We start from the raw sequence: 27684 nt of genomic DNA on the forward strand, positions 1-27684 counted from the left end.
ACACCTTTTTTTAAATCGCCAATGAATGTTCTTTTTCCTTGAAATTGTCGTCATAAAATAATTAAATACCAAACAAAAAAAAAGAGCCAAACAGCATGTTTTAAAAAAAATATTTTTGGTATAGTAAGAATTTACGGAAAAGAGTCCGAAATGGACTTATTTTATTTTTACAATGGGAAGTAACTCTGAAGGAAAAAGAAGGGGAATTTTTTTTTCTGTTGCAGACAGCTGATAAGCAGTACACACAGACAAGACAAAGAACATTCAAGCAAAAAAATAGCACTGAACTGCACATGTAAGAAATAAATCTGTTTTTGCATCTCTAAATGATCCATTGTATGCCATACAACCAAGAAAAAATGATTTTCAAGAACAGTCCACAAACATGTATGCAAGTTATGGCAAGTCTTTTTGTTTGAAAGCTTTATTGCTTCAAACAGGCATAAAATGAAAACAAGGACATCAGACTTGTCGTTTGCATGTCTTTGAAAATACAGACATACAACATTTTATTTTGCAAACGACTTATTGCTGAACAAAGTGAGTCTCATTCAGTCATTCGGGTCTAAGGCTAAGCGTGATGCGGGATTGCAGACTTTTTGTAAGAGTGACACTTGAATGGCAATTTATTGTGTCCTGAAAACAGGAAATAAAGTCTAGCGGAACACAGGAATTTACAAAAAATAAGATTTGCTTACATACATAGTGAAAGCGGGATAGGGGAATATGACAAAACAGTAAGCGAGATCCAGGATCAGAACCCCCCCTTTAATGAGACCCCCAACAGAGGATTTCAATCTTTTCCTCTTGTAAGTTTACTTGATTCCCTGACAAACAATGAATTCAATCCCCATGAATAAAGACCTGCTAACTTGTCCTGCCTATAAAATACCCCACTAAAATTTCTTTGACACTGTATGAAAGACTCTTCACTCCTCCTAGTCAGAGATTAGTCTGACGTCCAACGGCTGTTTTCCTACGACCCCAGCTTGTTTGGGAAAACAGCTGTTGGATGTCAGAGTAATCTAGGATTGCACTCCTCCTAACTTGCAAAAATAGACCAATAAAAATATAAGGACATGTGGCATGATTGCCAATGAGTCAGCTATCTAACAAAGTTCTGACAGATGAAGTGTGATCACAACCAGTTTATGGTAGGGTTCTTGTTGCTTATTCTTTAGTTTTATATGTTGTGTCATGTTTACTATAAATGTTTGTCTGTTTGTCTTTTTCATTTTTAGCCATGTCGTTGTCAGTTTATTTTTGATTCATGAGTTTGACTTTCCCTAGATGGTATCTTTCGCCCCTCTTTTAGCTATTATTGGCAAATGTATGGCCTTCAACAATGAGAAAAATCCATGAATTAAAGGAGATATATATATTTCTCAAGTTCTTCGTCAATTTATCCCTTTCTGCACCTATCAATGTGTGGTTCGTTTGATCTCAGTTCTTCATTGGTTAAAATCCAATTGTGACGTTGAATTTTCTTGTTTTTCTCTGAATTTCCTATTGTGACAGCATGAAAAATGGCGACCATGCCTGATGACATCACATAGGAAGAACACATCTTTTTTGCAGATCAGTCGCAAAGAAATAATAAGTTGGCCTGCGTATTGTTTGAAAATCATTAGAGAAACAGATTCCACCACCAAATCTCGTGTAATATGATATTTATCCACTCTCGACAGTTAAATTTTAAATATTTAAAATGCTCTGACAAGCCTGACCTAATAATTTTGAAAATTTAACTGTCTCGAGAAGATAAATAAGGTATTACACTCGATTCAGTGGTAGAATCTATATATATCAATGAAACAGCAAACATATGACAAAAATACCTAAAACACATTAAGTGGCATTTGACAATTATTAACAAATACATTGTAACAGATGTCTCAATATATCAAGCCCTAAATCATCTCATGAAGAAATTTTATCAGAATCCATTAAAGATCTGCAATTAGCGTATATGTGTGTGTGAGTTCGACATAAAATTTAAACAAATCTGGAAAACAAAATGATGTGATTGGGATGGATATTTTCAGATCAAATCTAATATTTATGGAATTCCAAGAAATGTTATTGCATAACTAGAGTCAATGTATATTAAACCTACATCTGTTTTTTTTGCAGACATAGACACAATGAAGATGTGAGAGAGTCTATTTCTAGTGATATGTACAAAGAAAGATCTTGTGTATGACAAGATGGAGATGAACAGTCGGGACAATTCTGATACAGGTCAAAGTTCAACCAATTCTAAGTTTCCTGACTCTAGTAAATTGATAAATGTTAACAAAACTCTGAGGGTTTCTCTGGTTAAACTGAAACTTGACAACCTTCCTGTCAGAGTAAAATCATCCACCATTGTCCCAGAAAGAAAACAAAATGATTCAAGCACAACTGTTAGCCAAGAGTCTAAAGATACTTGTTCAAAGATCCGAAGAAAGGCTTATTCGTGTAACAGAACATTTAAATATAGGGCAGCAAAAAAGCAGAGCATAGCAAAAGCTGATAAGAAAACAGAAAATTGTCAGGATGCCAACTTGGAAGTCAATGAAGAAAGAAAGTTAGATGTTGAGCACACAGTATGTCAAACTGATCATCCGTGTAATGACACAGAAAACTCCGTAGCCATAGAAAACACTTCACATGAGGTTGTTGCCAAAGATAGACCTGTAGATGAAACTGCAGCTGACAGTAAGGAAGAAAACACTTTAAATGTCACTAATAAAGCTTACATTGAAATAGAAAACACTACAAATAAAATTTATAATGCAGACATTGCCAAAGAAAAAATCATACCTGAAACTTATTCAACTGATATTGCAAAAGAAAACACTACACACAAAACCAATATAACTGACACTGCCATAGAAAACACAACACATGAAACTAATACAACTGACATTGCCAAAGAAAACACTACACATGAAACTGAACCAGCTGATAGTGCAAAAGAAAACACTACACACGAAACTAATACAACTGACATTGCCATAGAAAACACTACACATGAAAATAATAAAGCTGACATTGCCAAAGAAAACACTGCACATGAAACTGAACCAGCTGATAGTGCAAAAGAAAACACTACACACAAAACTAATACAACTGACATTGCCATAGAAAACATTACACATGAAAATAATAAAGCTGACATTGCCAAAGAAAACACTACACATGAAACTGAACCAGCTGATAGTGCAAAAGAAAACACTACACACGAAACTAATACAACTGACATTGCCATAGAAAACACTACACATGAAAATAATACAACTGACATTGCCAAGGAAAACACTACACATGAAACTGAACCAGCTGATAGTGCAAAAGAAAACACTACACACGAAACTAATACAACTGACATTGCCATAGAAAACACTACACATGAAAATAATACAACTGACATTGCCAAGGAAAACACTACACATGAAACTGAACCAGCTGATAGTGCAAAAGAAAACACTACACACGAAACTAATACAACTGACATTGCCAAAGAAAACACTACACATGAAAATAATAAAGCTGACATTGCCAAAGAAAACACTACACATGAAACTGAACCAGCTGATAGTGCAAAAGAAAACACTACACACGAAACTAATACAACTGACATTGCCATAGAAAACACTACACATGAAACTAATACAACTGACATTGCCAAAGAAAACACTACACATGAAACTAATACAGCTGACATTGCCAAAGAAAAAACTACACATGAAACTAATAGAGCAGAAATTGCAGAAGAAGACACTACACATAAAATTTATACAGCTGAAATTACCAAAGAATACACTACACATGAAACTATTAAAGCTTACATGGCAATAGAAAACACTAAATATGATATTTATTCAAAAGAAAGTGCCAAAGAAAACACTACACACAAAATGTGTGCTGATGACATTGCAAATGAAAACACTACACATGAAACTAAACCAGCCTTCAGTGTTGGAGAAAACATTATACTTGAAATTAATAAAGCTGACTGTGCCATGGAAAACACTACAGAAGAAACTAATAAAGTAAACAATGCCCAAGAAAAGGTTTCACATAACACTTATGTAACTGACAATGCCAAAGAAAGCACTTTTCATGAAACTAATTCAGCTAAAAGTATCACAGGAAACACTTCAAGTGAAACTTATACAGCAGACAACATCAATAAAAACACTACACATGAAATTAACGAAGCTGACTGTGCCAATGAAAATACTACAAATGAAACTAAATTAGCTAATATTGGAATAGAAAACACTACACATGAAACTAATACAACTGCCACCACCATAGAGAATAACGATCTGAAATTAGGCATTGATATAAATGGGTTAAAAAAAAGAAAGATGAGAAAATCTAGATGGGATATGGTTATGCCTCTGTTTAATGCAGAGAATATAAACAAAGAAGGAAATGAAGACAACAGTGATATTGCAACCAGTGGAAACCCAGATAATAATATACTTAAGTATACTGCAAAAAGTGACTTACAAATACAGGATAACTCCACTGACAATATCCATGAGCCAAAGAAAATGAGGATATCAAGATGGGATACAGTAGTGCCTCTTGAGCCTCAAAAGAATTGCATTGAACTAAATGTAGCACTAAGCTCAAGCAAATTTTCAACCCAATCATTTAAAAATGGCAAAATCAGGAAGTCAAGATGGGACACAGTTGAAACAGCATCTTGTCTGAATATTAACAACAATAAGGATAGAACAGCAAGCTTTTACCTATCTGACATAAACATGGACAGCAATAATGACACACAGCAACAGCTAAACACATCTGACAGACAATCAAACACTAAAACCAGCTCACTTGATTCTAAAACAACTAGCCATGATGGAAACCAGCAAAAATCAAGTTCAGAGAACGTTGCTTTATCTGATTTTTACAGAAGCCTATTTGATAGAGATGGAAAAATTAGAAATGATAAAACATTACACGAAGTTGAAAAGAAAAGAAAGCAGCATTCCTTTGAAGGTTCACATGTACCTGACAAGATTTCTAATCACAAAGAAAGAAAGTTGGACACTCATGACAAGAAAAGTAAATTGAACACTCAAAATAGCTCACGTCATACTGGTAAAAGTAAAAACCATTACCACAAAAAGGATACTACTCGTCAGAATATTAATGATGTAAAAGTCATGAACATCAAAAAAGAAAAAAGATTTTCAACAAACCAGGACAAGATTAATGGCACACACAGAGATAAATCTAACGTTAAAGTTAGTCACAGAATGAGCGGTACTATTATCCCAATGAAGTGCAACGTCTGTTCCAAAATAATTAAAAATATTGACAAGTTAAAAATGCATATAGCTGAACATATTGGACAGAACCTGAAAACATGTGAATCTGCTAAGAAATCAGTGTCACCTGAAAAAACAAAGGAACCAACCAAGGCAAAGGTCATATTTAAATGTGAGATTTGTGAGAAACAGTTTAAAAAACGTGGAAATGTGATGATGACATCCAAAAAGACATCGAAAAGTGGTCTAAAATATAAATGTTTGTCCTGTCACAATTCTGGGAAAAAACGTAATGATGGTTCAACAGTGCTATCTGTAAACGCCAAGAGAAAATCATTAATACCAGTTGATAAAGAAAAAACTGTAGTAAACAAAAATGTACCAAAAGTATCAATTGATGCAAGTAAAGAAAATTCAACCATAATAGGATGTCAGGCGGAAGATCAAATATCTAGCCATTCAGATAAAATCGCCAGTTTTAAAAATTCAATAAAACCTGTCAAAGACAATGACCATGATCTTCCCTTCCAAACAACAACTGTTATTAAAGTTAATGGACCAAATTTTCCCAGTGAAACTATACCTGCCTACAATAATGGATTAGAACTTCCCTGTGAAATAACACTTGTCCCAGATAAAAAAGAACAAGTCTTACACACTTGCGAACTATGTGGGAAAACCTTTAAAATGAAATCAAAACTAAATTTGCATGAAAAAGTTCACACTGGAGAATTAGAATATTTTTGTAAGATTTGTGGAAAATATTTTCCTTTTTATGATGAATTAGTAGTTCATGAAGTAGTTCATACTAACATATATCCTTTTGAATGTGGAATATGTGGTAAAAAGTTTAAAACTCCAGAAAGTGTTTCTCGCCATGTATGGACACACACTGCACGTAGGCCTTTTAAATGCTCATATTGTGATAAATCTTTTGCTACATTTACTAATAGGAAAAACCATGAGATGATCCACACAGGAGATCAACCTCACAAATGTCATATATGTGACAAGTCATTCAGACAAAGGTCTGCATTAGTTCGTCATACTAGGTGGCATAAAAATGAATTTCAATACAAATGTGATCTATGTCAACGCGGGTTCTTTTCCACGAGTGAACTTGAAGTTCACATGATAAGAACTCATCATCCTGAGAGAAAAAAATTCACATGTGAAACTTGTGGAAAAAAATTCACCCATAATAAAGAATTAGAGATTCATTCAGTAACACATACTAAAATAAAAGCATTCAAATGTCTGTTGTGTGATAAGAAGTATGCTTGTGCTTATAAATTAAAACTTCATATGGAGGTTATTCATAGAGGAATAAAAAAATTCACTTGTGATGTCTGTGGAAAAAAGTTTGGTAGAAAATGGGAAATGGACGAACATTATAAATCTCATACGAAAGAAAAACCGTATACATGTAGCCTTTGTGGACAGGTCTTCTCTAGAAAATACACTTGGAAATTCCATATGGAAATTCATGATGACAAAGTGCACACATGCGATTTATGTGGTAAAGAGTTTCAGACAAGTAGGAATCTGTATCACCATAAAAGAATGCATAAGAAACGAAACTTACCAAAAGAATATAAGTATTCTTGTTCAATTTGCAACAAAAGATTTATAAGTTTACAAGGTAAAAAGTCACATATTATGATTCACACGGGAGTTAAGCCGTATGCTTGTAACCTTTGTGATAATCGTTATACAAACAGCAAAAGTTTAAAGGATCACAAAATCTCCGCACATACTAATCTACGACCAAATAAATGTGATATATGTGGGAAAACTTTCGTGAGGAGACAAACATTAAAAACGCATAAGAAGACACATATAGGAGCAAAGCCATTTGAATGTAAACAGTGTGGCATAAGATATACCGAAAGAGGTAGTTTAAGGCGGCATAATAAAAAACCATGTAAAAAAATAAAACAAAAAGGATCAAATGAGACCAAAAATTCTGAGGCCGATAAAGGAAATATATCTACCAATAAAGGACAAATTTCTGCAAATATCAGAGAAACACCAATAGTTCTAACAGAGACATCAAATAATTTGAGTGAGACACAAAAAGAAGTTGCTGAGATACCAGAAAATATCACTGAGACTCAAAAAGATAGTAATGCCAACGAGACACAAAAAGATATAAGTGAGACAACAGGAAATATCAGCGAGAAACTAAATGATATGAGTGAGACACAAATAGATACATGCGAGACTTAAAACGGATGTATGTGAGACTGATCTTGACAGTATTTCTGAGACATGACTAAGTAAAACAACAATAAAATGTGTTTGACACTAATTGATATATAAGTCTGATTCCTCTTACCCCGATGGGGGTTTGTGTTGCTCTTCCACTTACCGTGATTGGCTGTGTGTTGCTCTATCATTATTTTTTATGTGATTTTTGTGAACTTTATTGTCTTTTCACTCCTCGTTGGCATTTGTCAGGTTTTTTAACTGAAGTAAATGATTAATTAGCTATGACAATGTATGAAGGGAGATTATGTTTTTTTTTACAAAATTAGGAAACAACCATTTAACTTTAAAGGGGGGAAAGGGGGTTATTTTTTTTTCCACAAAAAAAATTCTGATCCCCACTTTAATAAAAAAAAAATATTGTGGTCAAGCAGATTTTTTCTTAGAAGTTATGCCCCTTTGAACTTTAGATTTGAAATAAACTGCTGCAACAGTTGTCATTGCAACTTCTCTTATTAAAACCACACTTATAACAGAATTTTATGAAACTTTGTAGATTATAAGGACATACTAAGTTGATGCGCATATGGAAATTATGATTCTTTATTTTTTCTAGATTTATGCCCCTATGAAGTTTCAAACTAATTAATCAACAGTTTGTCATGGCAACTCCTCTAAACACAACAGAATTTCATTAATTTTAATGCTTATTGACAGAAAATTTATTGTTTATTTAAGAGTTGTGCCTCTTTGGACTTATATTTAAATATACTACTGCAACAGTTTGTCATTGTAAAATCTCTGAAACCAAACTATAGTATCTCATGAAACTTCGTGGTTAATGAGGACATAATGTGAAGATGTGCAGAATCACAAGATTTGTTTTTAATTGACTTGTGTAGGAGTTATGAGTCTTTAAACTTAGGTATCTGGTGAGATTTTGTATGTCCAGTGACAATATGGGGGTATGCCAGTCTGCTCATTAAAGGAACTTTAAAATTCATATGTATAATGAACAGGACAAGAAATTGAGAAATTTTAACATTACCTTTGGTATCTTCCAGTAAAGTGATGATGTAATTTTTGGTTTCAAAATATTTATTAGGTACAAGAGTTAATAGGATATTTACATTTTATTCAAACCATTCTTTTTGACATAATACAGTATAAGACAATATAATACAAAGTAATGTAAGATATCCAGAATAATTGTTTGTCATTGACGATGAAGTTGTACAGTCTGTTTGTGCTGTCATATCAGTCTGTTCCTCCAGTTCATATTCACCACAGTAACCATCCAGAATAGGTTCTGCAGGGATACCACGTCTAAAACAGAAAAATCAAATCATTTGAAAGTATACAATTGAAAAAGGAAATGATGAAGGTGTCAAAGAGACAACAACCCGACCAAAGAAAATAACAACAGCAGAAGGTCACCAACTGGTCTTCAATGTAGCGAGAAATTCCCGCACCCGGAGGCGTCCTTCAGCCGACCCCTAAACAAATATATACTATTTTAGTGATACTGAACGCCATACTAATTTCCAAATTGTACACAAGAAACTAATATAAAAATAATACAAGGCTAACAAAGGCCAGAGGCTCCTGACTTGGGACAGGCACAAAAATGCAGCGGGTTAAACATGTTTATACAATACTACAATGAAATAGATTTGTTATTTATATATATTTTTTTTTATTAAGCTTTGTTATTTTCTTTAAGTTGATACATTGTATTATTTATAATCTCTGCCCACATTTTTTTGGTGGGTTTTTGATAAAAACAAAATACCTATATCTTGCCCCCCAAAATAAAGGATTATGAAAGTGTTTTGTTTCTTTAAGTGATGCTGAAATAGTTCTTAAAAGCAAAGTGTAGAAAACAAGCATCAAATCTAACTGAATTTCAAGAAAATTTTTAAACTTAAGCAGAGGCAGATTTAGGGGGGCAGTGGGTCGAGCCCCCCCCCCCTTTTTGGAAAAAAAATTGGTTGCTTATATAGGGAATCACTGAAGCATAGCTGGAATGGGCCCCCTCTTAGGTCAGTCAGTTGGCCCCCACTTATTAAAATTTCTGGATCCGCCACTTGAAAGTATCTAACCTGATTAAATCAGAAGAACAAACAATGCCGTGTTGATACATAAAAGTGTAATGCAGAGTTAGAACACACCATTTGTATCCTTCATCTTAAGTATGCATCTTTCTGTATTCTTTCTGAATATAGGTGTACAGATGCAAAGTGTATTATTATTTCCATTGTATAAAATGAAGATCTCACCACATAGTAACTGTGATTTTTGTAACAATTGTTTTTTGTTTATATTTCAAAAATAAGTTTTGAAAGTGTTGTTATATTCCATGTATTCGTTACTCTATATTTGATGAATTTATGTATTAAACAAATTTCTGCAGGACATCAGGTATTATGTATTTCTTTTTTTTTAATATAAATTTTCAAGCTGTCTTATATGTTCAATTAAAATATTTAGTTTGTATTTGAATTTGTTTTTATTATTTTAGATGATTTCTTTAAATACTATTTCGTTTAAGTAATACTCTAAATTGACAATATATATAATATATATATTGTCTATTGTCTAAATTGACAACATCACTTCAAATGGTCTGCAGTTTTATTTTATGGTCTACATGTTTCGCCTGCAGGGCAGGCTTCATCATGACAATTTTTATACAAAAGTTAATCCCTGAAGTGAGTTTTAATTCGTTTAAGAAATACATATTTTTAGCTCACCTGGCCCGAAGGGCCAAGTGAGCTTTTCTCATCACTTGGCGTCCGTCGTCTGTCGTCGTCCGTCGTCGTCGTCCGGCGTTAACTTTTACAATAATCTTCTCCTCTGAAACTACTGGGCCAAATTTAACCAAAATTGGCCACAATCATCTTGAGGTATCTAGTTTGAAAATTGTGTCCGGTGACCTTGCCAACCAAACCAAGATGGCCGCCATGGCTAAAAATAGAACATAGGGGTAAAATGCAGTTTTTGGCTTATAACTCAAAAACCAAAGCATTTAGAGCAAATCTGACATGGGGTTAAATTGTTTATCAGGTTAAGATCTATCTGCCTTGAAATTTTCAGATGAATCTGACATTCCGTTGTTAGGTTGCTGCCCCTGAATCAGTAATTTTAAGGAAATTTTGCTGTTTTTGGTTATTATCTTGAATATTATTATAGATAGAGAAAAACTGTAAGCAGCAATAATGTTCAGCAAAGTAAGATCTACAAATAAGTCAACATGACCAAAATGGTCAGTTGACCACTGTAGGAGTTATTGCCCTTTATAGTCAATTTTTAACCATTTTACGTAAATCTTAGTTATCTTTTAGAAAAATCTTCTCCTCTGAAACTACAGGGCCAAATTAATTGAAACTTGGCCACAATCATCTTTGGGATATCTAGTATAAAAATTGTGTCCGGTAACTTGGCCAACCAACCAAGATGGCGGCCATGGCTAAAAATAGAACATGTGAGTAAAATGCAGTTTTTGGCTTATAACCCAAGAAACAAAGCATTAAGAGCAAATCTGACAGAGTTGAAATTGTTGATCAGGTCAAGATCTATCTGCCCAGGAATTTTCAGATGAATTGGATCATCGGTTGTTAGGTTGCTGCCCCTAAATTGGTAATTTTGAGGAAATTTTGCTGTTTTTTTGTTAATATCTTGAATATTATTATAGATAGAGATAAACTGTAAACAGCAATAATGTACAGTAAAGTAAGAACTAAAAATGAGTCAACATGACCAAAATAGTCAATTGACCCCCTGAGGAGTTATTGCCCTTCATAGTCATTTTTTAACAATTTTCACAAAATTTGTAGATTTTCACTAACATTTTCCACAGAAACTACTGTTATCGATAGAGATAATTGTAAGCAGCAAAAATGTTTAGTAAAGTAAGATCTTCAAACACATCACCATCACCAAAACACAATTTTGTCATGAATTCATTTGTGTACAATGTTTAATATTAACATAGACCAAGGTGAGCGACACAGGCTCTTTAGAGCCTCTAGTTATATTTACCATGTTTACTTTTTTTGGTTCCATTATATTAATTTATAACTTAACATTGATCAATTTAATTTGCTTTTTCTGTTGATTTTTGCCCCCATTTCGTAGAGATTTATTTCCATTAAAAAATATTATTTTGTATTCCCCTAGATTAGACTACAAAATTTTGGTAGCCAAATGTACGATATGAAAAAAAGAAGATGTGGTATGATTGACAATGAGACAACTCTCCACAAAAGACCAAAATGACACAGAAATTAACATACATAGGTCATCGTACGGCCTTCAACAATGAACAAAGCCCATACCACATAGTCAGTTATAAAAGGCCCCAAAATGACAAGGTAAAAGAATTCAAACGAGAAAACTAAATGCCTTATTTATGTACAAAAAATTCACGAAAAACAAATATGTAACACATAAACAAAAGACAACCACTAAATTGCAGGCTCCTGACTTGGGGACAGGCACATAAATACAGAATGTGGCGGGTTAAACATGTTAGCGGGATCCCAACCCTTCCCCTAACCTGGGACAGTGGTATAACAATACAACATAAGAAGGAACTATAAAAATTAGTATGGATGGACATAAATACAAGTGGATGTGGCCAGGTACTTGTACATCCCAACAACAAAAAGACACTAGGTACAGATCTGAGAGTACTCGTAGTTAACTGACAGCTGGTTCAAAGCCACTAGTAACTTATAGAAAAAATCATGCATCTAAGACTTAATTATCAATCGGTACACACCCAACATCCAATGGGTTAAGTGGTAAAGACGTCATAAACAGTCTGAGAAAAAATTGGCCTTGTGCAAAGCCAAGATATAGGTATCAACAGATTGTAGATCCATGAATGTGTATATGTATATAACATACTAGGAATATTTAGTTTGCTTTTAATTTATTAATAACAAATAAATATTTATACCAATAAAAACTATAATCAATGATCTTATTACAGTTTTGAATTGGTGACCTTTCATAATAAGTTTATTTAAAGGATCGATAAGTTTACCAGAATCATCATTGGTGTGGCTTTGTAGATTAAGTAGAAAAAAAATGTAAATAGTGAAAATGATCAGATAAATGATATCTTCAAATACATGTAGGTCAACTAGATTAGTATACCAATTTTTGTGTTTTTTCCTTAAACTAGTCTACAGTAGACAGAAAGAATCTGTAAATTGGAAAATAAGATTGCTGTTTAAGTCTGCGTGTTTTAGCTAAAATCATCAGTCAACTCCTTTAATATAGGAGCTATTGCCCTTGAATTAAGACCTCCCTATTTTTGAATGTAAGAGACTTTTCACCTAGCTTGTTCGTACATGAGCAACACAAAGGGTGCCACATTTGGAACATGGTCTGCTTACCCATCTAGAGACTGAGATTACCACAGTTTTAGGTAGGTTTCTTGTTGTTAAGTTTTTAGTTTTCTATGTTGTATTTTCTGTTGATTGTCATTTAACATTTTCGGTTATTGCATTGTCAGTTTGTAATTGACTTATGAGTTTGAATATCCGTTTTTAGCTCACTTGCGTCGAAGGGCCAAGTGAGCTTTTCTCATCACTTCGCGTCCGTGGTCGGCGTCGTCCGTGGTCGGCGTTAACTTTTTACATTTTGAACTTCTAGAAAACCACTGAATGTAATGAAACCAAACATGGCATGAATGTTCCTTATGAGATGTTAAACTAAGTCGCCACCGGGGGCGACTTAGTTTAACATAGGACCCTATGGGAAATGCATACAAAAGTTTTCTTCTAGAGATCCACTGAATTAAATGAAACCAAACATAGCATACATTTTCCCCAAATTTTATCTTTTTTATATGATTTCAAAAACCCAAGTAGATTCAGGTGAGCGATACAGGCTCTTGAAAGCCTCTAGTTTATCCTCCTCTCTTTCTCATACAGAGATTAAATCTACAAAAAAGTCAAAATGACTAAAATTATCAGTAAACTCTTTATAGGAGTTCTTGTCCATGATAAAATTTGACCGATTTAAAGGTTAGTAGCTAATAAATTAAAATGGTAAACTATAACAGATAGACTGAAATTTTATACAGCAAAAATAGACTGTATACAATATAACGCCAATATGCTATGTCACAGGAAACAAAACATATACAAATATGATGATATATGACTTTTACAACGGAACTTGTCCATAAATCACAATTTAAAATATTGTTTAGCTAACAGGAATGTACTACTAGAGATATAGGGGGAGGGTTGAGATCTCATAAACATGTTTAACCCCGCCGCATTTTTGCGCCTGTCCCAAGTCAGGAGCCTCTGGTCTTTGTTAGTCGGCTGTTGTCTGCTCTATGGTCGGGTTGTTGTCGTTTTGACACATTCCCCATTTTCTTTCTTAATCTTATTGCCCGTAATAAAATTGAGAATGGAAATGGGGAATGTATCCAAGAGACAACAACCCGAACATAGAAAAAACAACAGCAGAAGGTCACCAACAGGTCTTCAATGTAACGAGAAATTCCCGCACCCGGAGGCGTCCTTCAGCTGGCCCCTAAATAATATATACTAGTTCAGTGATAATAAACGCCATACTAATTTCAAAATTGTACACAAGAAACTAAAATTAAAAATCATACAAAACTAACAAAGGCCAGAGGCTCCTGACTTGGTACAGGCGCAAGATTGCGGCGGGGTTAACATGTTTATGAGATATCAATCCTCCCCCTATACCTCTTGCTAATGTAGAAAATTCAGTTTAAGAGTCCGATGTTAGGAGATGTAACAAAAGAAAATAAATAAAATGACAATAATACATAAATAACAACAGACTACTAGCAGTTAAATGACATGCCAGCTTCTTGAAATAAATGGCTAAAACTAGAAAATTCGTCAAAATCGTAATTTTAAGGACAATCACGCCGGTGTTGAATACTGTCATATACATCCAAAAGAAGATCTTTTATGGTAATATTCTTTACAAAGCACAAAAATGTCAGTATTCACCTCACAAGCTTACAAAACCTTTAAACAGACTTATTAAGAAGGGATTTACGATACTGTTGTCAGGTCATTAAAGATTGCATATTTTGGCTTTAAGGAGGCTCGAGGGTATAAAAATTTCAGAAAAAAATTAAACATTTGTTTTTCATTACAAATTTTATTTGTTACCTTTTATAGTTGTTACTTTATCATATGGTACAAAAATTATTCAAAACAATCAATTCGTGTTGGCCCCAGATGACTTTTAAAATGTATACATCATTGAAAAAGTTCCAAACTATCTCCCTTTGGTGGAAAAATGCCATTTTTTTGCTATAAAATTGAAATATCTTTTTCAACTCATCGGTGACCTATATTTTTTAATATAATTTCCATATAAGCTGTACTTAAACTAAATTATTATAAAATTTGAGCGATTTCTGTAATAAATTTCTTTTTTTATTTCGATGTTAACTTTATTTCTCTTGTTACTTCAACAGAGAAAAAAAAACACTTTTACAAAAATGTATGCTTCTTTCGCAGGCAGATTGTGAGCGCAAATGAACGGTGACCCCACTTTTTTATTATTTTTCTATTAACTTTAAGATAAAGTTCATTTATAGAAAAATATACAGAAATCCTATATAAATGATTTAGACCCGCGAACCTCCTTAATATTGATTCACTTGTATGGTCTTTGCATCGGAACTAAACACATTTATGTAAAAAACAGTTGTTGGCATGACACGGGTTATGTTCTTCTCATATATTCTATGATATTATGATACTAAACTCCTAACGGGAGGGATTGTGCCTAATATTCATATGATGAAGACACAATCTTTCAATCAGTTAAATTGAGGTATGTAGCTGGCATGTAAGAGATTCGAAAGGAAAACATAATTATATGGATACGATGCAAAAATGTTTCTAGAAATATAATGCAAGATACATTCTTACTTCAACATCCTGCATCTGTGTTCATCCAACCTAAACGCGGCTGATTTTACATCCTGGATTACATCATTAGAACTCCAAAGTCTCTCTCCAGCCGCAGAAGCTCTTGGCCTAGTAAACGATTAAACAATAAAACTAAATGTAAACATCATGTGTATGGCCTATAAAACATAAAACATGAAACAGTGAAAAACAATTTTGCCTTAAACGAAAGAGGAAAGGAAAAGAAAAAAATGAACACCAGAAAGCTTAAAAAAACAGTTATTAATTTACTTTATAAAAGGAAACTTTACAATTCGGAATTGATTTCTCGTTTGTTGTGGTTCTTTTCTACCAATTAATACTCGGATATACAATCATAGATGTAAAAAATGTGGTGTACTAGAAACTTGGTCAGTTAGATTTCTTTACATACCAGAGTCTTGGAAGAAGGTTTGTATGGTCAATATATTCTCCAAAAACACATGCTTCTCCTCCGAGCACTTTTTCAAAGTATTTATCGCTTCCTGTAACAGAATTTTGAAATCTAAGAAAACGATAATGATTAAGAATAAGTTATGCCAAAATGCAATTGCGACATAAAAATTAAAAAAAAACAAAAAACACTAACACACACGGTCAAAGTCGATATTTAATCTTACAAGTCTGTTGTATGAAACAAGAAAAAGTTACCCATGCACATCTGTTCAAGTGCCTTGGTTAAGGTTAAGCGATGTAAACAATTGTATATGATGTTGTTTGATTGTAATGGGCCAACTACCCATCAGAGTCCAAAGGAAAATGTTTAATGTCTTTTGAGAGATGATATATATATATATGTCTAGTAATTAAAACGGTTCACATTGATAGTTATTCATGTAAGTGTAACTAGTAATTGTGCGTATCGTACCAGTGAAATTTAAGGGATCACACTGATAATATTTCTTCCAATCTTGACCATAACTTATGTAGTTTAGATACCAACATGATGACAGGATGACCTGATGACCTTGGCTAGTTATATTTGTCATATATTCTTCCCATGTTGTATTCACACTACCTTTCCATATCTGTATGATAGCATTCTGTTGAACCTAAATAAATTTTGATGCATTTTAGTTCGTTCGATATTTTATTATGCTTTTAAATTTTGACAAATATTGAATGTCTTCAATTAAAAAGTTTGATTTATTAACATTAAATGTAACTTGACAGTAAATTGTCTGTGCTTATTCTTAATTCATCTTTAATAAGTCTTTAGAAGCGGGAACTGAAGACAATACTTTCCACTCTATGTTTTAATGCGCTTCGTGTAATATCTCTATGCAAAATTAACAAATAAAAAGATAAACAGTATAAACATGGAGACACTTACTCAATAATGAATTAGAACATAAAATTCAAATAAACTTTTTTTTTTTACATAAATAAGGCCGTTAGTTTTCTCGTTTGAATTGTTTTACATTGTCTTATCGGGGCCTTTTATAGCTGACTATGCGGTATGGGCTTTGCTCATTGTTGAAGGCCGTACGGTGACCTACAGTTATTAATGTTTGTGTCATTTTGGTCTTTTGTGGAGAGTTGTCTCATTGGCAATCATACCACATCTTCTTTTTTATATAACTAGAATCCCTGCAAAGAATTCTCCTTTCTCTTCATTTATGAAATAAGTATTATAGATGCCTGGACATCTGTAGTTCTAGCATCTATTTGTAGCGTTTTGACCAAATCTTTATTGCTGTTCTCACAATGTTGTATGTAATGTTTACCTTTGCTCCATGATCGATTGGATCTTGCCAGATAATATCACTTCTATTAAGACTGTCAACGATCTTAAGAATTTTCTCAATATAATATTCTTCTAAAGCCGAATAGTCTCCCTTTGATATGCCATTCTGGACCATGAATTTCGAGATTTCTGGATTAGTAGCCCTGAAATGCAAATTTACTAATCAAAAGCGAAGAGAAAGTCTATATGACACTTAATTCTAAAAGACTGATTAAGAGGAACCTCACACAATCTGCGGCTTTCAGCTGATATACAGGTCGAGAAGGCTAAGCAGATCCTGCTCCACGCGTACTACCCATCATGTTGCTCATTACAGGTTTAAGTACCGATCTAATAATATAATTGGGACACAGAGAGCGTTAATACTAAGCAATTCAACTGGATGCGTTTTGGTTCTTTGTGTCGTTGTGTTACTGGCCCATCGGTATATACCCCACATCTCCTGTATTCATTTTCTTAATTGTTAAAGAAGACCATTAAATACAGGAAACATACATACCAGCACGCATGGTAGGCTTCATCCATACCTAGATGAACAAAATTATCACGAAATACTTCCACAACCTCGCCTAGTAATTCTTCCATAAACTTGTATGTGCGGTTTAATGTAGGATTGAGAATTTCGTACTCCCCATGAGAGTTATATTTGCCTACACCAGGAATACCATCCTCATAGCAAGGTGTCAGTAGATCTACAATATCAAATCATATCTAAATATCGTCCCGAACATAGATATAAGAAGATGTGATATGAGTACTAGGGCCAATGAGACAACTCTCCATCTAATTCACAATTTATAAAAGTAAACCATTATAGGTCAAAGTACGGTCTGCAACACGGGACCTTGGCTCACACCGAACAGCAATTAATAAAGGTCCCCAAAACGGGTTAAAATGCATGAAATATTTGCCACTGAAAGTTATTAGCACAAATATATCTTAATAAAACAAATTAAAGCCTCAAATACCATATTGAATGATCACTATACCATTATTACAGTTGAGTTCATTATAGCAACTTTATAGTTCATCAGCATTTATATAAAGGTTTTTCTTCGGATGGTAATGTAGATATTCGTACCTTTATACGACTCAGACATTAATTGGTATCTTAACAGCACATGCATTGCATATATCATTATTTTGATAGTAACCTTACAGAATAACGCCTTTTAACTAATTTAATGGTGTGTTATATCATATTATGTTTAAAACATTACCGTGAAAAGATTTTTTTCTTATTTTCTTTAAAAAAAGTGTTCAAAAAGTTTTATATCCCTCAACAGAAAATTTTGGATTATAATCTTTCTACGTTTGTTATTTCCTATTAGTAGTACCTTTTCTCGCTTTTCCCCATGAAGCCGTATGACCAGGAGTATCAAATTCTGGAATCACACGAATTCCTCTGAGCCGAGCATAGTCAATAATTCGTTTGATATCAACATGTGTATAAACATGTTTTGCTGTGTAAGCTCCCTATAAAAACAAATTAGTAAGATGTATTGATAGCGTTCAATATAGCATAGTGTAGTGCGTAGCACTAACGAATCAATTAGCAAATATATATAAGCTATAAATGGTATTATTGCTATTTTACGATGTTTTCCTTTGATCTTGCTGACTGATAATTTTCTCACAGTTTCTCAACGGAGTCGAGTGATATGAAAATTATCGGTCGGTTAATCGGTAATAAGCGATAAACAGATTATTATTGGTCATCTCATCTAGATTAATTGCAAAACAAATCATATTAACTTTATATTATAATCATTATATAAGTTTGAAATCTTTAAACCTAATACCGTTTAACTAGTATATAATGTCATTATAATGCTGTGGAAAAATGTTTTGAAAATGTTGACATACCTTAGCCGATAGATCTGGAAACCTTTTGCTTTGATAAGGGAAAGACTGGTCGTCAACAATATGCCAATGAAATACGTTGAACTTGTTGTAAGACATCGCATCCTGCATTAGAAAATGTAAAATGATAAATCAAGAAGCTTTTGTTTTCAATCTTGTTTGCTTATATAAAGTAATTTAAGTTTTAGGCGGTTTTTTTATTTCAACTACATTATTGATTTTCCCATTACAAACTATTGGTGCCGAAGCAACTAGTATATATTTGTTTAGGGGTCACGGCTGAAGGACGCCTCCGTGTGCGGGAATTTCTCGCTACATTGAAGACCTGTTGGTGACCTTCTGCTGTTGTTTTTTTTTGGTCGGGTTGTTGTCTCTTTGACACATTCCCCATTTCCATTCTCAATTTTATAAATTAACTTCATTTCGCTATACACCTTGTCTTGCTAAAAAGGGAATAAATCCAGGAAAATAATAGATATCATAAAAAGATTTGTCAGCATGAATGGAAAATGGTACACTATACTAGTAATTATTTACTGGTTGCTATCTTTAATTCTATGATCTTCTATATATCACAATAGAGTCCTATAGATAATGAAATAAGGTAAAGGGTAATGGGCTGGTAATTCAACACAGAGTTTACAAACATGAGATAAAATCGCATTATTTCTTCATCATAGTCATTTATTACTCGTGTAAAAGTTGAGTTTTGTTCTTTTGTTCTTTTCCTTAGTTGCTATTCCTAATATGGTGTTTCGGCTTATAAAAAGGGGAGGAGTGGTATAATTTCCATAAGACGTCTATTCATCAAAAACAAACCGACTAAGATGATACAGAACTGTACGCCAGACTTTAGATAAGGGAAAAAAACCATACCGTATATAGTAAGCCATAAATGACAATGCATGAATTAATTCAAACCAAAGAACCAACGGTTTATAATAATAACAAAACGAAAAGCAAATAAGACGGACAGCAACAAACGACAGCCCCTCAGTGCTCACACTTGGGGCTTCACATCTTACTAAGTTTTTCAGCAGGATCCAAACCGGTAAATAATGTCTAGCTGTATCTAACATTATCCCTCTGTGTTTAAACCTTGGTCTATCTTCTATCGAAGTTTTCTTCACTTGAATCTGAAGTATAATTTAAAAAAAAATAAAGTAGATTTTTAATAAGACATTTTTAATACGTAGTTTGTTTTCTCTAATTTGAAGTAAAAGTTAGGAAAAAAATGTGCAATTGTTTAAATTGTCAACAGTAAAAAAAAAAAACACAAAAAAACAACGACTTACAAAAAGTTGTAACAATATTTCCCTCCTTTTTATAAGTTAAAAGAATTATGCTGACAATCATCCTTGATTCGAAAACTCCCTTACTTGTTTAAGTTAGAAGTTAAACGTATCTGGTTGTGTAAATCAACCTTTATATTTTTTAAATAGTCAACAAGTGTGGACACAGATCAGTGTGGATAGTATGTTTTTTTTCAATAAAGCATTCAGTGAATGTGGGTATTACCTTCTTTTGTTCATTGACGTAAATCAACTGGCTAAATGTTTCCAAACCTATGTATAAAAAGTAAAGCAATCAACCTGCAGGAAAATAAATATATAAAGTAAATCCCTTTGATTAGAAACATAAAAGCATTACAAAACTACATGTGACTGCTTAAACCGTAAAAACATTACACTGAAAAAAAACAACTTTTTACCATCTTTTTAATACTTTTTTTTCTTGTATTAAAAGTTCGTAGTAAAACTTGTTTCTCCGCTTTCATTTTTTTTTATGCCTTGAAAGAACAGTAACCAAACTTGCGGTTAAACTATAGTGATTCAGAATGTTTAACAGTAGTTCCTGCTTTACTGATATAACCGTCAGGTTGATTATTTCAGTGCATTTGTGAGCATGAGCATGTTACATTTGACCACTTCCTGATGGTGTGTTTGACTTAGATCTAAATCTCTCGAAAAAATATTTTCCGGAAAAGTTTGAAATTTTTTTAAACACTTACCTCTGAGAACTCCCCATACAGATACAGCAGAAAGTGTAGAGGATTCGTCAACTGTCAAATTGTCTGAAAAGGACGTGAATATATTTGTTAATCTATATTGGAAAATGTCGTTAGAAAGTTGTCTATTCATTCGTACATATGTTTATCATTTGCGTATAATACGAGGTTTACTATGTGACATTTTTGTCCAATTAATTTCTGTATTAAATCCCTACTCATTCAAGATGCTTTTTGGTCATATATAGCTCATCATGTAAAGAAATAATCAGATATTTTCAGCTTTTTTCTCTCTTTTTTATTTATTTTTAGGTTTGAGAGTTCCTGATGAAGGTAAATAAAGAAAAGCTCTACAAAACTACAAATGTATTAACAGTCTTTTCATTATCGTTATTTCAGTATTGTTCATCGTGTTAAAATACACAAAATAAAATAAAACATCAAACTAATATATTGTTTGTGTGCCTGAATCAGTTTATTTGAACTCCCTGTCCAGCTATAGGATCATTTTCATATTAATGTGATATAACTACGACTTAGAAAATCTACTATTTTCTAATTCCTTTGGTCATGAAGGTCTTCAACTGTTTCGGTTCTTGCACCATTGGCTTTCAAATGATTCGGCTTAGAGCGTTCCTAATGACGTTAAATCCAGATATTATTTCGGGACGACAGCAAAAGATCGATGTAGGATAAAATCGATTTTTACATATATTCCTATTGTTCAATCAATTTTTCGAAGATTGAAATAAGGGGTGGTGGGGAGATTTCAGTGAAAAAAATATGTGAATGACTAGTAATTTTTTTTATCCTACATTGAACTTTTGATGTCGTCCCTTAGCGCATCGGAGGCATTCAATTATGAAGTTGTTTTTTAATATTCAAGTCAGAAAAATACAAAGGAAAATACATACATGATTCATTCATATTGAGTTGAGGATAACCTGGACATTCCTTATCTTTGATGTCGATGGACAGACTTTTAATTCTAACTAAATTAGTGTCCACGTCTGCCTTCTTTGTATCCATCTTAATAATGTTTTTATAACGCGACATAGCGTCTTTAATGATGTCACATGCTGCCAAGTTAGATGTAAATGTCAGTGTTTCCGGATTCACAGTCAGTATTGTCGATGACTTCTTCATGGTCTCTGGAGTGGGCCATGGTGATCCGGGTTCAGACCTATTTCCCTTTAATATGAAAAACAACACAATTATATATCTCTATATAGTAGTGTAAAATACTCATAAAGGGAAGGTTGCTCGGTTACTCTGACAGGCCATGAAATCCAAACAAGTTACCTTCTTTTTACTAGTATACAATTTCATTGGATGGGTTGATTGCTGTTTGTTTTACGTCCAGTGGCAAATATTTCATGCATGTAAATGTGGCATTTTCTCTTCACGAGACATTGGATTTAATGCCCACCTTCTGATCGGACGTGGATGCGTACTTATACATCACGCATAGCCAAACGTAAGCCCTACTAGGCTTTTATAAGTGTTTAACTGCCCGTCGGACCAACAGTGACCATAATTCTATTCCACAATCCACCCTTAAGGACCAAAGTAAATGAATAACAGTTATATATAACAAATAACAACGAGCAAGCTTAAAATAATTACACGAATACACGATCAAGTATTGTTTAGTTGTAAATGCTTATTTTTTGTATGAGCTAGAATTGTAAGCAAAATATGTATTCAGATACGTTTCAAAATCATATTTATTTTTATTTTTTTGTCTAAGAGGGTGTAATGGGTTAACCCCTACTTGCAACGATATATATATAATATATACGTGTTTCTCGTTTCTCGTTTTGTTTATATAGATTAGACCGTTGGTTTTCCCGTTTGAATGGTTTTACACTAGTAATTTTGGGGCCCTTTATAGCTTGTTGTTCGGTGTGAGCCAAGGCTCCGTGTTGAAGGCCGTACTTTAACCTATAATGGTTTAATTTTTAAATTGTTATTTGGATGGAGAGTTGTCTCATTGGCACTCACACCACATCTTCCTATATCTATGATAGTGTTTAAAGGAAAACTTCTGTTTGATAAGATTGATTAGAAGTGTAGTGTAGAGAATTTAGAGAACAGCTTTAAATCCAACGAACAAAAAAACACGATTTTCTCTTCTCCAACATACTACCATACAACGCGATTGAATAGTTTTGACGTTTGTGGTTCAACGTATTTAGTAATTCATAATAGAAATGTATCATAATGACATAACATAAAAAAATATCATACTGACGGGATCTTTTAAATTAGTCACGTTATAAGAACCAAATAAATACAAAGTCGCATATCTAAACACACCAGCAAAAATGAAAGACAATACAAACACATTGACGAGATGTTTAAGTACCGAGCCACGTCAAATGGATATCACGTAAAACAATCCAACAGTTAAAGTAATATTAATAACAGAACAAAGACAAATGAAAGAACAATAAAACACGTTGTTAAGATGATAAACTACTTCAGTACGCAGAATATAGACATCAAGACCATCATGTATTATTTGTGAAGTTGATGCGGAATATTTATCAACAAGGTTTTGGTACCTTCCGATTAACTTTTTTTTTTAGAAAAAGGACGAAACGTTCTTTGACATACCCCTGGTTCATCAACTTTCTACTTAGACACTGATGACGTTTTACAAAGTCTGAGTAGGAGCTGCAAGCTCTTGCATATCGAATAAGTTGGAAAATTAATGCAGGTGAAGTTGGTTTATTGCTACTATAAAGGTGGGGGGAAATTTATAATGTCAAAATTAAAATCGTCTCGTTTGCCATAGATTTTGGTACTGAGATGACCGTGTAAGTCAAATTCGAGATATAAGTCTCAAAATGAGGCGGAGGAAGCCGTGTCTGTTGTTTCTTTAATTTCTAGTTCTGGGGGGATATACTAATGGAACCCAATCAGAAAAGTTCGGATTGTTTATGGAAAGAACATCATCAATATATCTGAAAGTGTAATTAAATAATCTGGCTTATTTGATCCTCTTGTTTTTGACAAGTGTCTGAAGGAACTCCGATTCATATGAAAATAAGAAGAGGTCGGAAAGAAGAGACGCACAGTTTGTTCTATCTCCAAACTACAAATATGTTGTCGATAAGAAACTCCAGCATACTGACCACTTGTTCTTCTGTGTAGTATATTTTACCTTTTTGTTTGTCACTATTAACGAAATATGCCTGATGAAATCCCAAAGTAATAACTTTATAGCGTATGCTACCATTTATATGTTGAAAGACATTGTGGATTATTTCTTTTAGGCGATTTTTCAATTTCACATGGGGAATGGTGGTATACAGGGTTGACAAATCAAAAGTTTTGATGGAACTAATTTCAGAAAAAGACCGAGATCTAAAATTGTCTAGAAGTTCTTTAGAATTTTTAAGAATCCATTAATACCACTACGCGAGTTTCACAGTATTTCTGAAGACCCTCTTTCACTGAAGACAGAATTTTAGTCAATCTAATGGACAATTCTTTAGTGGAACATGAAGATGAGCCAGCAATATACCGTTGTTTGTACGGAATTTTATGAAGCTTTGGTATCCAATACAAAGGTAGGAATTTGGTGTTCAACGTAATGTTTATTGAAGCCATGAAGGACTTATGATTTGCTAAAATCTCATCTTTGTCAAATGATATGTATTTGTATATGGGAATACCTGAGTGCATGCTCCTTTGTACCTAATTCTTTTTTTACAAGACATTCGTAGTAATACGATTTACATACACAGAAAATATTATTTGAAGCTTTGTCCGCAGGAACAACAACATACTTATCACGAAGAGATAATAGACATTTCATGACGTCTTTGTCTCTGAAAACGGACTTTGCTCGATCGTTCACACCGTTTTTCAACTTGTGATTGCCTGATAGTTTTCAGCTATTTTGAAATTATGGTTCCAATTGATGTGTTGGGGTTCTCTAAACTTAGGACCATGAGAAATCACCTTTCGGAGATTTTCATGTTGTATTTTGTTTAGATCCCCAGTTATAATATGACCAGAGGGGCTGTAATTATAAGGCGAGTGGGAACAGTCAAATGTCGGAGTTTTTTTTTTTATGTATTGTTCTAAGACAAAGTCCTGCAATGCTTGTTTATAGTTAAATATTTTAGGTGCAATTGTTTTGGTGTCACTGTAGGATACAATAGGAGCAGACTGATTTTGAAAATAAATAGGAATTTTAGATGTTACCTCCTTGTGATGTAGAACGTTGTAGATATTAATTGCATCAAGGAAGAATTTCCTTTTTTCCTCTTGTAAAGGTTCCGATCTTACTAGTTTGAAAAGACGGGAAAGAGCTACATCACAAATAATACTGACTAGTCTGTTTATTGAAGAAAATGTATTTGTCAAGTGCATAATCTCTCAAACGTTTTAGAAAATTAACTGGCAGTAAAAAGAGAATAGTTCTTATGTAATGTAACCCTAGTGGATGATGAAGATGTGAAAGAAGGTTATCCAAGCTCCCAGAGGGTGATCTAGTTTTGGAAGATTTTTTACATTAAACCGATGATAATGTTTTTGCCCATGACTACGTTGTTGTCGTAAGGCAGGACTTGACAAATTTCCTACTCCTTTAAAGTAATACATAGTTCTGCTATTCTAATGTTCGGAGAACGGCGTAAGGTGTGACGAGGCAATACTACGTTCATCTTCTATGTGATTCTCCTTCAATTAGAAGTGATGTTATTTTAATTTTTTTATAGCTTCAGCATCATCATCTTACTACCAAGTTGTTGAGTGACTGCTTTTTTTGTTTATAAAACCGCTGTCATGTTTAGGTTAGTAGACGAATAGATGTGGATATGAAATTGAATAGAATTGACAAAGATGGAGATACATGTATCACTCATGCCAATTACAAACATCAAAGTATAAAAAAGAGGGGCAAAACATACCGGAGGGAGATCCAAACTCATAGATCGGAAATAAACTGACAACGCCATGGCTAACAAACAAAAAGACAAACAGATAAGCAATAGTACACAAGACACAACATAGACAACTGAAGACTAAGCAACACGAACCCCACAAAAAAATGGGGGTGATCTCAGGTGCTCCGAAAGGGTTAGCATATCCTACTCCAAATGTGGCACCCATCGTGTTGCTATTACAAATCCAGTAAATTATATAATTTGGTAGGTCACATTCATGAAATGGGAAGGAGATTGTATTTATGACATAAGGAACAAATCCGAGAAATCATTTATTCCATAACGGTCAACCAACTCGTGATGGTGTCCGTTAAATTTAGGAAGGATATTTTCAACTTCACCATTTGGAACTCTTGATTTAATAGCTTCATTGTGAGCAGCTACGCTCTATCAAAGAAATCATGATAGGACATACAAGCCTGGGAATATCGTCTCAATTGGGAGATGTATACTCCGTATGCAGGCACTGCTGGAATGTTACTACATAGAAATGGAAAGTTCACAATTAGGAAGCTGAAATCATCTCTTTTGTCGTAAAGTTTTGTTTTCAAACCAACCGACCCTCATTGTCTATTTCTAGATGTAAATCGAGATATGAGGCCGACTTAACTGTATCTGTTGTATCCGTTATCTCTAGTTCGAAGGGATAGATGCGTTCAAGATAGTCACCAAATTTTAAATAGTTAATGACAGAACATCTATGACATTAGCAAGATCTGTACTCTGTTTAACTAATACTAAATTTATGTTTATCTGAAGTTGGTGTTTGATTGCAATATATGATATATGCCTATTAATTTCAAAGATTATGTGCCATATATGATTATCAATTTCAAAGATTAACATTCATTTTGAAGAAATGAAAAATTTAATTTATATATATTTACCTGAAGTGGGAGTCGAATTGCAATATATGTAATGTAACCATTAATTGCATAGAAAAATCCAGATAATGTTAAAATCACTATGTATATACAAGTATGTACCGACATCCTGAATAAATTTGTTGCAACAAAATATGACACATGTGTCAGGATATAAGTAATCCAAAATGAACCTTACTATTTGCAGAATTCCATTTAAACAAATAGTTGTCAATACAATTTTGGATACTGTACTTATATTTGCCCGTAACTTTTATAAGGTGATATAGATATACCCTACTTGTTACCAAATTCCATTGAAACAATTTGTTGTCAAGAATATTTTAGATAATGTACCTATATTCGCCTGTTACTTTGCGTAACTTTGATAATGTGATAAATGACAGATCTTTAGTTATATATGAAACATTATTGGTAGAGTTACAAAGCAGAAAAAAGTCGCTTATTTAAATTGACCAAAATACATCACAGCTGAGAATCCACATGAATATAGTTATCAAAGGTACCAGGATTATAATTTAGTACGTCAGACGCGCGTGTCGTCTTCATAAGACTCACCAGTGACGCTCATATCAAAATAGTTATAACCTAAAACAAGTACAAAGTTGAAGAGCATTGAGGATTCAAAATTCCAAAAAGTTGTGACAAATACGGTTAAGGTAATCTTTGCCTGGGATAAGAAAATCCTTAGTTTTTCCAAAAAAAATAAGTTTTGTAAACAGATTATTGATATTCATGTCAACACCAAAGTGTTGACTACTGGGCTGGTGAAACCC

The 27684-nt window shown here is 33.3% G+C and overlaps 2 protein-coding genes across 2 annotated transcripts; one reads left to right on the plus strand and one right to left on the minus strand.

Annotated features, from left to right (window-relative positions):
- Positions 1-179: 179 nt before the first annotated feature.
- LOC134708151 (uncharacterized) lies at positions 180-8607 on the plus strand. Its single transcript, XM_063568473.1, has 2 exons — positions 180-295; positions 2134-8607. Exon 2 carries the CDS (start codon positions 2208-2210, stop codon positions 7500-7502), a length of 5295 nt encoding a protein of 1764 aa, XP_063424543.1. The 5' UTR covers positions 180-295; positions 2134-2207; the 3' UTR covers positions 7503-8607.
- Positions 8608-8614: 7 nt separating this feature from the next.
- On the minus strand, positions 8615-27137 carry LOC134708152 (beta-hexosaminidase subunit beta-like). The gene is made up of 13 exons (XM_063568474.1): positions 26912-27137; positions 21978-22254; positions 21067-21129; positions 20574-20620; positions 20081-20191; positions 19059-19160; positions 18530-18668; positions 17692-17884; positions 17173-17335; positions 16314-16497; positions 15840-15930; positions 15428-15535; positions 8615-8807 (listed from the first exon to the last, which is right to left on the minus strand). Exons 1-13 carry the CDS (start codon positions 27014-27016, stop codon positions 8615-8617), a joined length of 1776 nt encoding a protein of 591 aa, XP_063424544.1. The 5' UTR covers positions 27017-27137.
- Positions 27138-27684: the final 547 nt, after the last annotated feature.

The sequence above is a fragment of the Mytilus trossulus genome, chromosome 2, assembly GCF_036588685.1.
Source record: "Mytilus trossulus isolate FHL-02 chromosome 2, PNRI_Mtr1.1.1.hap1, whole genome shotgun sequence".
NCBI lineage: Eukaryota > Metazoa > Mollusca > Bivalvia > Mytilida > Mytilidae > Mytilus > Mytilus trossulus.

Excerpts from the sequence above, each read along its gene's own strand:
- LOC134708151 (XM_063568473.1), top strand. The coding sequence starts at position 2,208 with ATGGAGATGAACAGTCGGGACAATTCTGATACAGGTCAAAGTTCAACC.
- LOC134708152 (XM_063568474.1), bottom strand. The coding sequence starts at position 27,016 with ATGTCGGTACATACTTGTATATACATAGTGATTTTAACATTATCTGGA. Across the intron at positions 18,669-19,058 it reads TTCCAGATCTATCGGCTAAG|GGAGCTTACACAGCAAAACA; the intron begins GTATGTCAACAT and ends TTGTTTTTATAG. Across the intron at positions 17,885-18,529 it reads ATGGGGAAAAGCGAGAAAAG|ATCTACTGACACCTTGCTAT; the intron begins GTACTACTAATA and ends TTGATATTGTAG.